This window comes from Falco rusticolus, chromosome 5 (genome assembly GCF_015220075.1).
Source record: "Falco rusticolus isolate bFalRus1 chromosome 5, bFalRus1.pri, whole genome shotgun sequence".
In the NCBI taxonomy this organism is placed as follows: Eukaryota; Metazoa; Chordata; class Aves; order Falconiformes; family Falconidae; genus Falco; species Falco rusticolus.
In genome coordinates, this window is record NC_051191.1 from 69,313,331 (window position 1) to 69,326,623 (window position 13,293).

Below are 13,293 nucleotides of genomic sequence, written 5' to 3' on the forward strand. Positions count from 1 at the left end.
CAATACCCAAATCAGAAGGTAAAGTTATAGAGGCTGTGACTTTCCTATCCCACATAATACTGTTGTGACTGTGAAGACAGGGCAATAATAATTTCATTCCTGAAACAGAAAGGCAACTTCTGTCTTGATTTTAGCTTGATACAGAGTTTCATTAAGATTTCAGTGAACTCAACAATTTTGAAGGACATTGATTAAAGTGTGATGATTCACTTGAACTCATATTCTAAGTATTAAAAAACCCGATACGCACACATATTTAATTGCCTTGAAAACCAATTTGTTCTGAAGCTCAAAGATCATCTGTATCACTCTGTACAGTGGTGTAGTGCTGTGCACTGAGAACTGCATGCATTCTAACCAGACAGACAATTTGGAGCTTAATGCATTTTTGGTAGACAACCCTACAAAGAATTTGCTGCCCGTGTCTGCTAACATCTCACGCATGCAGAGTCAATGTTTGTGATGTTAGTGCACATGTGATGGGTAGCTATGGATTCAATGGGTTAATATAGGGGCATGCAATGCAACAATGGCCAGCTAGTGGGAATGGAGACACTACCTTTGACGAATATGATCTCTTGAATGCCAAGGCGTGTGGTACATAGATCGACTTTAAAGGGGGAATGGTAAAGGGAAAAAAATAAAAAAAAAACGTACAAAATGAAGCAAAATCAGTTCAACATTGAAAACAGATGCACAGTAATAAAACAAAGCTGTTTTTACATGAAACAAATTTGTGCAAATGCTGAACGTGGCCCAGACTGATGAAGCACAATGGAACTTGTGTCCGCAAAATCAAGTTTCTAGCACCCTCCTGAAGGCAATTACCTTTGGCAGTCTCCCTGAGATACAGTCAGCTTGGAAACATCTTTTTCTAGAGGAATTATCTGGCTTATATCTGTCTATGGTTTTAATGACCACTGAGCAAGTATGCGTGCATGGACACACAAAATTTTGGCTTAAGATTCGGAATAACGGCTTATGCTGAGGCCTGTTCGGTCTGAACCAGCTCAGCCAACCATGTATTACTCTGCCACACAACTCTCCATTTTACTATCCGATTTACAACCTCTCCTAGGAGTCATGTTTATTTCATGCTTTTAAATTATCTCTACTTCATATAAATTATCATTTGTATTTAACTAACATTGTAAGTCTTCCTCACTGGTTTGTGACAGGAGAAACACCAGATGGGCTCAGAGCGGGTTGTGTCCTGCAGTAACGGAATTTCCTTGTCTCTCAACAGAGAGCCTGAGGAGCTAAAATTAGGGGGAGGAGGGTAAATCCCTTTCTTTTCTACCCAAGGACATTCTACATTACCCTGTCCCCAAAAATAAGGCAAGTAAACCACTTAGTGTTTGTAAGAGAGGGAAATTTCCCTTGTGTCATGAAGTACAGATGGCACTGTGCCATTCTGGGCAAACAGCCAGCATTTTGCTTTTTCACATTCAATTAACTAAAAACAGTCACAAATGAAAAGCCATAGAAAACTTCACAACGTATGCAAACTCCAGTAAAAAGCAAGCTACCTGCAGTAGTAAAACACACATCTGATCACAATACCACAATTCTACAGGAACAATGACAAACACACAATGACACACACCTATAAACAGGAGACCCACGAGGCATTTACATTACAAATTCTTTACAAGATGCTTCTCTTGAAAGACATTACATTCAACAACACTGAAATAATTCACTGCTGATGACAAAGAACAGGCTAAACAGAGCAAGCTGTCTGGGAAACAAGCTCACTACAATTACCAGAAAAGCAGTACAAGCAGAATTTCAGTTTAGAGAAGGGGTTCATGTAAAAGTTATGGCACACAGGAAGTCAACTCTTACCCATAGCAAGTAGAAGGCAGTTTGTAACTTAAAAAAATATAACCCCACCCCAAATCAGTACAAACCCAGTTTTGTCAGTCTCAAAGTTCAGTTACATTTCTTTTGATAGCAAGGTATTGCAGTGTTTGCATGTACGTTTTACATCCTTGGACAGGATGCAATAAAACTAGGTAAGTGGAGTTCTCAGATTTGTTTCCTCTAAAGAAATTAATTTTCAAAAGTACTCTTTAGAAAATAGGCAGATGCTGAGCAAAGAAATTCTTCGTGTAACTTCAGCAACAGTAAACAGGAGAAAATGAAACACCATCACCATACCCTTGGCAGGGCTGGTGAGGTATTTTCAGTATTAGGATCCAGGCATCTGCCATTGTCACATACCTGCTCCAGTGCTTAGTGATGAGATTTTTTTCCTGCAGAATCCATTTTAAATCAAAGTAGCTCAGCACAGGAAAAAAAGGTGACCATCAAGGCATACTGAAGTTTGAAAGCAAGCATGGACCTCACTGAAGCCCTGCTTCCTCCTAAAGGAGCTTACAAAGCAGAACCATAACTCTGTAACTCTTATCTGAACCCCCTGTATTGCAATCTGTCCTCTGCTAGACACAGGTACCTCATTCTTTTGCATCTCTTGGAAAATGCAGAATTTCTCATGAAACGCCTTGAGTGCATGCAAGGAAGAATGGAAGGGGGAGAGAAAAAAGGGAATAAAATAAAAACAAAATAATCTTCCTCTTAGAAGAGATCTAGATCAACTAGAAAGAGAGATTAAGAGAGAAGTAAGTAAATACAGAAAATTCCTACTTATTTCATCAAGTCCTTCCACCAGCCTTAAATTCTTTAGTTATTCTAATTCATTCTACTATCTATATATAGAAAGCACTTCCTATGACACTTCAATCTGCAGTACTTCCACAGCTTTGCCACCTGAGCCAAGTATCAACTAGATCCTGCCATTTGAGACTGATTTGTGCACACTGGGTGACAAGTTTAAGACAGAAGGCACAGACCACTGGGTCTGTGACACTGCTCTCTCAGATGCTCTTCTCTTCTTGATTTTTTTTTAACAATCTGAACCAGGCACCACCAGTAAGGGACAGGGGGAACACACTTTTCATTCTTCAGTACCAGAAAGGCTTTAGTGTTCTGTAGGGTCAGTTAAATCTACTTACTCCTCCAAACCTTGCAAATTTTGTCTGTCAGAGCCTGGAAATTCTTAGGAATGAAAGAAGGGCTCTTCCCCATTACTATGATTGTGCAGTTCCTCACATCTTTCACTCATTTTTGCATTAATAATGCCATCCTAAAATTTAATTAGTTTAAAAGCAACTAAATTTGGCACTTTGCTTTCACTGTTTATTTTCCACATACAAATATGTGCAAGTAAACTGAATCTATTTTTCCCTCTGAGCTTTTATGGACACCCACTGGTGTCTCTTTCTCCTCAGTAATTTCCTTAAAGCACCACTTAAAGTGAAACTATGTCAGCTAGAAAGCCGTTGGTATGTCTTACAATATGACATTATAGCATTAGCTACAGAAGGTTGGTCAGGAACAAGAAACAGCTCTTTCAGAATAAGTAAGAGTTCACACCAGACCGCACTGGAACAAGAACACCAGGCCAAGACCAACCCCTATATACTGGCATTTCATAGGGCTCACTACTACGTATTTTGGCTTCACGGTTGTTATCTACATACACAGACATACAGAAATACTCGGCAATGGACTCAATGATCTTAAAGGCCTTTTCCAACCTAAATGATTATGTGATTCTAAGTCCTCAAAGAAAACAGGGTCAAAATGGGAAAGAGCTGATGGCTCATCTTTTCTCCAAAAAGAGAAGATACTAATTCAGACTGGGCACATTCTCTTCCCCCACAAAACATAAGCAAACTTGCATGAGTAGCAAAACTGCAGCCTGTAGCTTACCTGTTAGCTGATGATCTATCTTGACTATGTTAATGATATATGCAGAAGTACATTCCTGTCTGTAGTTTGCTAGGAATTCTACCATTTCAATGTATCAAAGAGGCTGGTAAAACAATATCCTAGGGTCAGAACCTTACAAAAAGTGAGAACTATCTCACTTATCTTTTTGCAGTAACATTAGAGCCTGTGAAATTTACTCTTCTGACATTAAATGTCTATTTTGTGTAGATCACTGGCATGCTCGTAACATGGACAAAATTCACTGTTCTGACTGTGATATGCGTTGTAAAGTAATGTCATAGTGACACAACAGATCCTTCATATAGTAACAGTGGGGAGCAGCTTGCAATTGTGAAACCAACTTATTTTAGGCAGAACAGTCAGCCAAATTACAGGAAAGCCTGTTCCACAGAAGAAACAGTAAGTACAAATTAACTAATCATACACGTTTCTGATGTGGTTCTCTGAGCCTGTGATTTGCGTGTTGCTAGTTCCATCTAAAATGCATTTCCCATCTGCCTACCTCTCGCTTGGATTTCTGGGAGGAGCGTTCCAGAATATCATCACTGGAGAGGTCGGAGTCCTCTGAGAAACTCAGGTGTTGACGGAGCTGCAAATCTGAAAAGCCAGGAATATAAAGGGAAAGTTAGAGAAGTGGTAACTACTCTTCCTGTAAACATTTCAGAAGTCAGTTGTGTTTGACTGAGCTCCAAAAATACTTAGTCCTTTTATGCCAGTCTCAGTTGCTTTGCCTGGGATTGGAGTGATCAGGGAAGCACCGCTCCACAAAATGATCAATATTAGTTAGAAGTGTCATTCTAAGAGAGCATCACTTTCTGCAAATCCTGTTAAAAATAATGGTCATGGGTCTCCCTTTGTACTTTATCAATGCTCTTAAGATAGATGCAGCACTTGGATGACAGCAGCTGGCACCATTTTAGCTATTTGTACAAGGCCACAGAAATGTAACATGTTCACTTCAATCATTGAAGGTGAACTTATTTACTGTATCGTAAGTTGCCATTAATCATCTTCGCCTGCACCTGACAGCACGGGAGAGATTTACATGAGGCTGCAGAATCCCCACTTCATAGATCAGCAGCTGCCAGACCACTGAGAACACACGAGTAACTGCATCTCTGCAGTCTTCAGCATCCGTGGAACCAGGGTGAAAGAAAGAGAACAGACCACCCAAGGAAAAGATGAGGACCAGATGTAAAATAGAGATGAAATGTCACAAACAACTGATTCCAGCAAACAGTGCTTATTTCTCAAACCAGTCTAAGACACAAAACAGATGTGCCTTGTACATACCGAGAGTGAAGTTTTTATTTAAGGATCTATTATTTTCAGTGGCATATCAAATGACTCTATCAATACACAAACAGTTGCTAGCACTTATCCTGATCAGCCCATTTGACACTGGGGAGCAGTGTCATCCAGCCCAGTAGCTGAATGGCAAAGTAACCCAAACTCACTCCCAAGGACACCTAGCTGTAGGAAAAGCACATGGTGCAGAGGCACGTTTCTGTTATACCTGCAGCTGTGATCAATGGAGAAGCTTTGTGCTTGCCAGAATCCACAGTGGCACTACTTGAGGGAGTACTTGGGCAGGATTTGTCATCAGCCTTTTTCTTCTTGTCTTTCTTATACCCAGAGAAAACAGACTTCCATAACGACCTAGGCTTCGTTGCTTCCTCTGTCCCACCACTAGATTTGTCAGAAAGCCTGCTGTCATTTTTGGATTTCTTCTCCTTTTTGTTCTTACGAGGGGAGAAAAGAGAAGTTCTTTTCTTACTCTTCCCACTGGAGCCTTCTGAAGAGGTGACAGACCCTTCAGGTCCAGCCATATCAGCAGCAGGAGTGGAGAACTTCTCACTAGCAGCATCATCCTTTTGTGTAGGTCCCTCTGTGATTTTCAAGGCTAGATGCTTTGGAGAGTCATAAAACAACTCTTTGGTCTTCAAGGGCATAGAAGACGCCTTTCGTGCCCTTGTGGCCCCAGCAGCAGCCGCCGCCATCTCCATATCTTTCATCTTACACAACTGTTTAGCCATGGCATCACGCAGTGCTTGGCTCTTGACAGACTTCTCTCTGGCTCTCATTCTTTCTTCAGCAAGCTCCTTGGCCTCTGCAGAAATTTCAGGCAACACTCTCTTCTTTTGGTTAACCCCTCCTTCCATTGAGGGTGGGCCACCATTTTCTTTGACCAAGGGCAAAAGAAATGTTTTTTCTGGCCTTGGCCTACTGGTGGGAGGTGTAAAGAACTTCTCATGAAGGCTGGAGTCCTCTGTCCTGTCATCATATGTGTCTTCTACATCATCAGCAAATGGAATCTCATCCACACTCTCTGCAAAAGACTTCCGCACATCGTCTTTTTTGGAACGGGCTGACTCTTTGGCAGAAGAGGTCGGCTCATGGCGTGTGGGAGCAGGAGGTGTTGATGCTGGTGTTGGAGGTGATCTGACTTCAACCTCATTCTGCCAGACTGCTTGATGCCTCTTTCTACGCAAAGTGGCTGGTTCTTCATCCTGAGGAGGTGGTGGTGGCGGACTTGACGGAGGAGTGAGCATGGTAGAATCAGAAGTGTTGAAGCTCTGGCTAGCCATAGTTCTCATGTTGGACGAGCTCTCCTGAAGGCCAAGTCCAGAACTGCTGGATACATCTCTCCTTACTTCATTGGAACTCTTTAGCTCTTTTTCTGATGGAGATTTTGGAGTGAGCAGAGAAATCTGCTCATTTTCTAACTTGGACAGTCCATGTCTTCTTGGGGCAGGCTGGGGTTTCACAAGATGGATCCTTTCATCCCCTGAAATATTCTCATTATTAAAAGTCTTCAGAGGAGTTGTCTCAAGGGCAGATACAGTAAAGTTTGTCTCTGAGCGTTTGTTTCTGTCTACTGGGGTGAGTCCTAAGCTCCTCCGGATTTCAGCACTCTTCATCCAGAACTCTTCTACGAGGTTACTCCGTTTTAGGGCTTCTTCTGCAGTGGTAGGGCTCCCCAGTTTTTCCACCTCACTATCCTGGCCCCTAAGGACTAGTTTGGCTAAAGGAGTTGACGCTAAGGCTGGAACAGGTTGGAAACATACTGGAGGCTCCACTGGGGATGGAATGGATGTTTCCACAGAAGGCAAAGGCTGGGAGCAGATAGGCATTTGAGCAGATGTTGGGGACGAAGCCAGCGTTGGTGCTGCTGGTTGAGACTCTGCTAGCGGTGTAGGTGCAATGGCTTCTGGTGATGCAACTGGCTGGGATAACACTGGAGATGGTGGCACCAAAGGGCTCTTAACTTTCCTGTCTTTGGGAATTTCATCCTTTGGTCCTTCTTCAAGAAGGAAAGGATCCGGAAAAAAGCGTGCCTCTGGAGATTTTATTGCACGGGGTACTTCAGCCAGGGGAACTTTTATATCCTACAAAAATTGAAAAAGGGAAATATTAACTGGGCACATTAGAATACTATTCCATTTTTTCTTCTCTTTTAACAAAGTCAGCAGTAGGGCAACCATCTAAGTATCAAAATATGAAAAAACCCACACGTGGCATCCCATTCACGAGCCTGGAACATCACTTAGGATTTCTCATTAGGTATAATTCATTTTTCTGCCCCATTGTAAAAACCATCCTTTGTAGATGACAACAAAGCAAATTTAATTTTTGGAAGAAAAATGACTAAAGTCCACAAATCTGTTTCTATCTTTTCCTGCTTTCCCTCCAAACCTCTAGCTCTGTGTATTGTGGTGGTTCCTTATCTCAGACAGATTTGATGTAAGTCTCTCCAACTCTCACCAATATAGCACCTTCTGCTGGCTAGCATCTGCTGTAATATCTTCTTAAAGCAAGGGGTGCATCCACTGTTAAAAGTAAATTAGGCTGCAATTCCCTTGCCCCTTAATGGTCTGAGAGGTCTTGGTTTTCATCAACATCCAGACTGCCATATTACTCAGTAGAACAATTCTCCAATGGCATCTTTTGCACCAGCTTTCTTTTGAATGCAGACAGTTTGGTTTGACACGTGACCATTACAGCATGAACCTCTCTATCCGTGTGCTTGTATGACACATGTTAAACACCCAGGTCTTCAGTACTGCATTTAGGCACTGTCCTGATATAAATAGTAACTACGTCTAACAGAACCATTAAACGGTCCTGAAAAAGACCTCCTTGATTTTAATAGGAAGTGAATGTTGTCAGCAACTGGTTTCAGCAAACCAGCCCTATCCCATAATGTGTCCATTGTGAAAGTAAACTGGTTTATGACAAAACTCTCTAAGATAAAGTCTAATCTCCTAGCAATTCCTTAAAAACAAATACTTGGGAGGGAAAAATTTGCCTTGAACATTTTAAGGGTCATGTACTTCCTGCTCTGACACACCAGTTGCTGGAAACACCACAGCACGCCTCCATGCTGACTCCAGAAGCGACAACATGGCAGTACATCATTGACATGTCTCGCTTCCTTAAGGTGAACTATGTTGTTACTCTGGAATAAATAAGCACTGCTTTGGTTACTACTAAGAAATACAAATAGAATTTTGAATTGCAACTGCACGGAATCTGCTTCTGGTACAGAAAAGAAGGGCCAAACCAGGATAAACAGGAAACACCTTGCTTATGGCTCCTCTCATACACTTATATATGTTGTTAACTGCACATTGAAATTAAAATACCCGGTGTAACTCTTTTTGGGGCTTTGTGATGGGAATTTGTGTGACTTTGACAGAGCCACTACACTCTGAAGATAGGAAAGAAAGATAGCACATTATTTTTTAAGTCTAAATTAAGTCAGATTTCAAGATCAACACAAATTAGAGACAAGAAAGGAGGGAAGCCCACTGCTGTCAGTCCTTGTTAGTTTATCCAACGAATTGTTCCATTTAACTACAGGTAGGAAGTAGAAAACTTCAAAGATTCCCTTTCTTACCTCTGCTTGTTTTGCTTTGGGGCTATCAACTGGAGACAGAGGAAGAACACTGTCACTAGATGACTGGATAGGGATGGATGGCTTGCATGGATCTAGGAAAAGCAAAAATGTTTCCAAAAACACATGAGACTGCTAATATTCTCTTTTTTTAATGTTACACACAGCAAGTAGTAACAAATTTCTCAACTTGTTATGAATTCTAGATTGGACATCTGGAACACAGACAGAATTTTTTAAATGTCCAAAATGGTACAAGAAAAAGCAGTTAGACGGGTTCTCATGCTTTGAGAAGCGGTAATTAATAGATTCAGAACATACTTCTCAAAATGTTAATGCAACACATACCTTGCCACTGACAGTAGTAAGATGGTTCAAATCCAAGACTGTCTTCTCTTAACTCTCATAAATGTATAGATTATCTCAAATGCAATTACAATCACTCAAACACTGATGGGAAAGCTATTACCTTCTGTCACACTGCAAGAAGCACCTTCTGCTCCTTCATCATCTTCATCTTCAGAGACTTTTAGTTCTGGCTCTTCTATGCCACTTTGATGTAAACGAAATTCCGCTTCTGCATCAGATGGGATGTCATCTGATCACGGATGAGGTGAGGGAAAAAATCCAAGAGATCTTAGATATGAGTCCATCAGGACATCTGTTTATTATTTAAAAACCTTTCATAATCCTTTCTTCCTATTCACATGGTGCTAATCACTTTCATAACCTCGTAACCTGAACATCTAAACGATTCACTCTTTTTTTTTTTTTTTATTCCTAAGCAGTAAATGATGAACTATTCAATTACTAATTGAAGTCGTACCTTACCAGTTTTCTGGAAATTTTCCATTGTTTTCTCCCATATGCAGTTCATTCTACACTAGCAAGGCAAGATTTATGGCATAATATTGTGAACTTGTCACAAATTTACTTCTATTTCTGCTATTCAGCAGGATTAGTATTGAATACAGACACAAGATGAAGCCCTCTAGTTAGAAGATGGTAAGAGGACAAGAGAAATGGCATTGAGGTGGTTCTGTATCTTTTTGTCCTTCACTCTGGGCTCCCTCTTAACTATTTGAAACAAACTCCTACATCACTAAAAGTAAGACCAAGTTTAAGTACCCTCACACAAAACATTTTCTACCAATACAATGCTATTGATATAACAGGTTTAAATGATACACAGTGGTACCCTACCGTCATCCAGCTCTGCACCCGTGTCTCCCTCTTCACCTGCCTGCCCTTCTGTGTCTGCAGGCTCTGTGCCCAGCTCATCCTCCCCGTCATTATCCTCACATGGAGCTAGAACATATTCAAATATTGAGAAAAAAAAGAAAAAAACCCAACACTATACAGTGAAAAGTTTCTGCACTGAACTGTACCAACAGTTTATAGTGGAGGTATTTATTAATTACAAAACAAGAAATCCTGAAATGTGTCACCTGGAAAGACATCTATAGTAAAATGATACTATCAGACTCCAGTGAATCAAGGAATGCTTGCCCTTGTGGAGTCTCCAAGGCATTTGCAGTGAAAGCAGCCAGGGCTTTTCTGAGCAACAGGCCTTGTGAAAAATTAAACAAGTGACCTGGGAGGAAATCAAACCAAAATACAGTTTACTCTTCTTCCAGGAAGATTATTTTTTTTCTTTGCCACACCGTAACAGTTACCATTACTTTATAGCTGTATGTATTAGGTCAAAACTGAAATCTTACAATGTACCACAACTGTTCATCTTGAAACTGAAACAGGCTTTTGAGTGCATAAGTCAGAGAGACAGCCTAGCTCTGGAATTGATCATTATTACATTTGGAAACTGTTTAACCCTGGGAAGCTACAGCAGTCTTTGGTAAAAGGATCTAAGAGACCTGACATGCTGTACAAGTAACTAGGGCACAAATTAATTGAGATATTTTTAAGTAAATAAAAATATATATTCAAAACTTTCTTTTCTGTTACAGACCATAATTTGATTTGCTGGACCAAATAAAGATTCTTGAATTCATAACTCTGACAAGGGCATCTGACATCACTACTTGTGACAAGATTTAATTACAGGAGGAGAGACAAGACCGAACTGTAGGGTCTGCATTTCATTATTATATGATACTTTTTTGAAAAACCTAAATCTTATGACACCTTGTCCTGCCCTTAGTGCTATGGCATTTTTGTTGTTGTTGTTAAGCATTTTCATAAAACATACTTTATAAAAAAGGAAGCGAGCACTTCCAGGGTTTTTCCCACAGCAGTCAGTCAACTACATTTTAAAATTTGTGCAGCAGGTTAGCATCATGTTCAACAACATGTAGACATTTAACTTCTGTTGTATATCCTACTGCAAATGCGGACACAGTCAGCATGCACTATTATGCACAACGCTTGCTAATTATACACATGGGATATGGTCCTATAACAATAACAGGTATATTTATAACCTTCGGTTGCACCAGGTAAACTAAGCTGTGCAAGTCTCTAAACCTGAATGCATATAGTGCCATATTGTTATCTTTAGGAGGGCTCCTTGCACAGCTCCCAGCAGTTAGTTCCCATGGTAGGGCTAGAAGCCGTTTCCAACAGGCAGTCCAGATGCAGCCCCCCGATTCCGGGTGGCAATAAAGTTTAGCCTTATGGGAGTCAACCATGCTGTGCCAGCTTTCTCCTGAACCAGGGAGCAGGCCCTGATTCTTTTAGTTTACTAGTGATGATGTGGCTTTTGGACCTTTTATATGCCAGCATTGCTAATTTAGACAATCTTGAAAACAAACCATCCCTCCCTTAAAATGGAGGTCTTGCAGACTCTCCTCTTTCTCTAATACAGGTTTTTGCTTATTTCAGAACACAGCCTTCAGTGGGTGGTTTGTCTCCTTCCTTCAACCTCAGAATTTCTCTTTTTCCATGCTTTTCCCCTCTGTAGTATCAAAACAGACAAACATATAGGCTAGTTTATTCCCTCTCAACTATTGTGAAAAGGCAGTTACATTTACGTGTGATAAAACACCAGCCTATTCCCTTATGCCAGAGGCTTACAAAATCCAGAATCTTATAACATCAAGCGTAGGAGACTGAATCATATGGCAAAGGTTGCACTGCCCACAGGGGCATTTCACATGTACTGAACAAAACCAAACTGTGTCCCATACTGACTGTTGCTTAGGTATGTAGTAGCTTATTTTATCTTGGAAATAAAAACGTCATCGGATGGTTTTATAGTAGCAGAAAATGTGCGCAATCTTAATCAAAACAAGTAAAAATGTAACTCTGATGTTTGGAATATCTGATACCACTGTGTATGTGTGTCTTCTGATCCAGAAATCAGGAACTCATGTAACACACATAGGGAGTGTTGGAGAGAGAGGAGAGAATCAGTTCTTAAATAGGTTGGTACACAAAACTCGACAGAAGGTTACGGGTGCATACAGAAGTAGTAACTTGGTGCAAGGGGTGGATCCCATTTTGAGGGACACGGAGAGCTTGCAGGTGGCTGGTTATATTATACATATACTGTGCATATACGTATATGCAGTTAGAGTAAGGAGCAAGAGGCCAAAAGCTGTCACACAATAACTCGGAAGCTACACACTACGGCAGCCAGAAACTGGGATCAGCACTTGGCTCACATGAGCTAGCAGCCGTGAGCAGACTGCATTGTGTGCAGACATCTTGTAAACACTGCTGCCTTGCCAAAGCAGCAGCAGCAGAAGCAAATTTCTATAGGCAAGCTAGCTATTCTGATGCGCCAAAGCAACTTAGCTGTAGGTCAACTACCTAGCCACAAAATACTGCTGTTCCATTGATTTAGATACCTTCACCACTTTACACAAATTTACTCCCTTACTCTAATCCCAGCATCTTCATGCTCATCGGTTTTGTAATAGAGATAAAAGAACCACATTAAAAAGGCAGCTGAGCTCTACACCCGTACATCCTTCAGCTTTCCTGAGGCTTCCCCAAATAACATGAACCCCAAGTCAAAGGAGACGCAAAGCCATCTCTATTCCTAAAGATTCAACCTCATTCTTCTCTCATGTTTTCTTCACCAGGTAACTAGTTTACAGTTGCTACAGAGAACTGCAATTGCTTTAAGCACTCTCTGTCACTTAATCTTTCAACTGCAAGAAAGCCCCATGTTCTTTTTCTCAAGGAGCAAGGAGAATAATAACTGGTCAAGCCTTCAGTTTACAAAGCAAACTGAAGCACTCTAGCTAGATTCCTCCTTCTACTTTATGACACCCAAGACAACCTCTCTGTTTGGCCTGCCTTCAGAAGGGTTACAACAAATGTCGAGTTCATGCAAGAATAGGACTGTCTGTGCCAGGCGTGCATGCACACTCCCCCTTCCTCCCTCCCTCCACGTCCAGTCATGCAGTAGCGACAGGGCTGTAAGTTCCAGGGTTAAAGTACCAGCTCAGCTGCTGAAGGCATGGAAAAGAGACGGGCAGGGTTATTGTGCATTGGAATACATAGAACGTCACCAAACTACCTCCAGGGACTGTCTCCAGCCACGCCTGTACCGCCTCATGGCGTACGGAGGGAAGGTCGGATGCTGAATTTAAAAAACAATAAATTGTAAGAAATAAAAATTAGACCATCAG

At 41.1% G+C, this 13,293-nt stretch overlaps 1 protein-coding gene across 18 annotated transcripts in view; it reads right to left on the minus strand.

Moving 5' to 3' along the window:
- MICAL3 (microtubule associated monooxygenase, calponin and LIM domain containing 3) overlaps positions 1-13,293 on the minus strand; it is a 161,589-nt gene that overhangs the window by 24,934 nt on the left and 123,362 nt on the right. For 11 of the 18 annotated variants that reach the window (XM_037390521.1, XM_037390523.1, XM_037390524.1 and 8 more), the window contains 8 exons: positions 13,182-13,244; positions 9,899-10,003; positions 9,165-9,293; positions 8,699-8,790; positions 5,315-7,187; positions 4,301-4,395; positions 2,459-2,506; positions 560-610 (listed from right to left, as the gene is read on the minus strand). In XM_037390521.1, coding sequence (XP_037246418.1) covers positions 560-610; positions 2,459-2,506; positions 4,301-4,395; positions 5,315-7,187; positions 8,699-8,790; positions 9,165-9,293; positions 9,899-10,003; positions 13,182-13,244 — 2,456 coding nt within the window. The remainder of the gene's footprint in view (positions 1-559; positions 611-2,458; positions 2,507-4,300; positions 4,396-5,314; positions 7,188-8,698; positions 8,791-9,164; positions 9,294-9,898; positions 10,004-13,181; positions 13,245-13,293) is intronic. The other 7 variants (XM_037390527.1, XM_037390538.1, XM_037390536.1 and 4 more) reach the window with 3 other exon arrangements.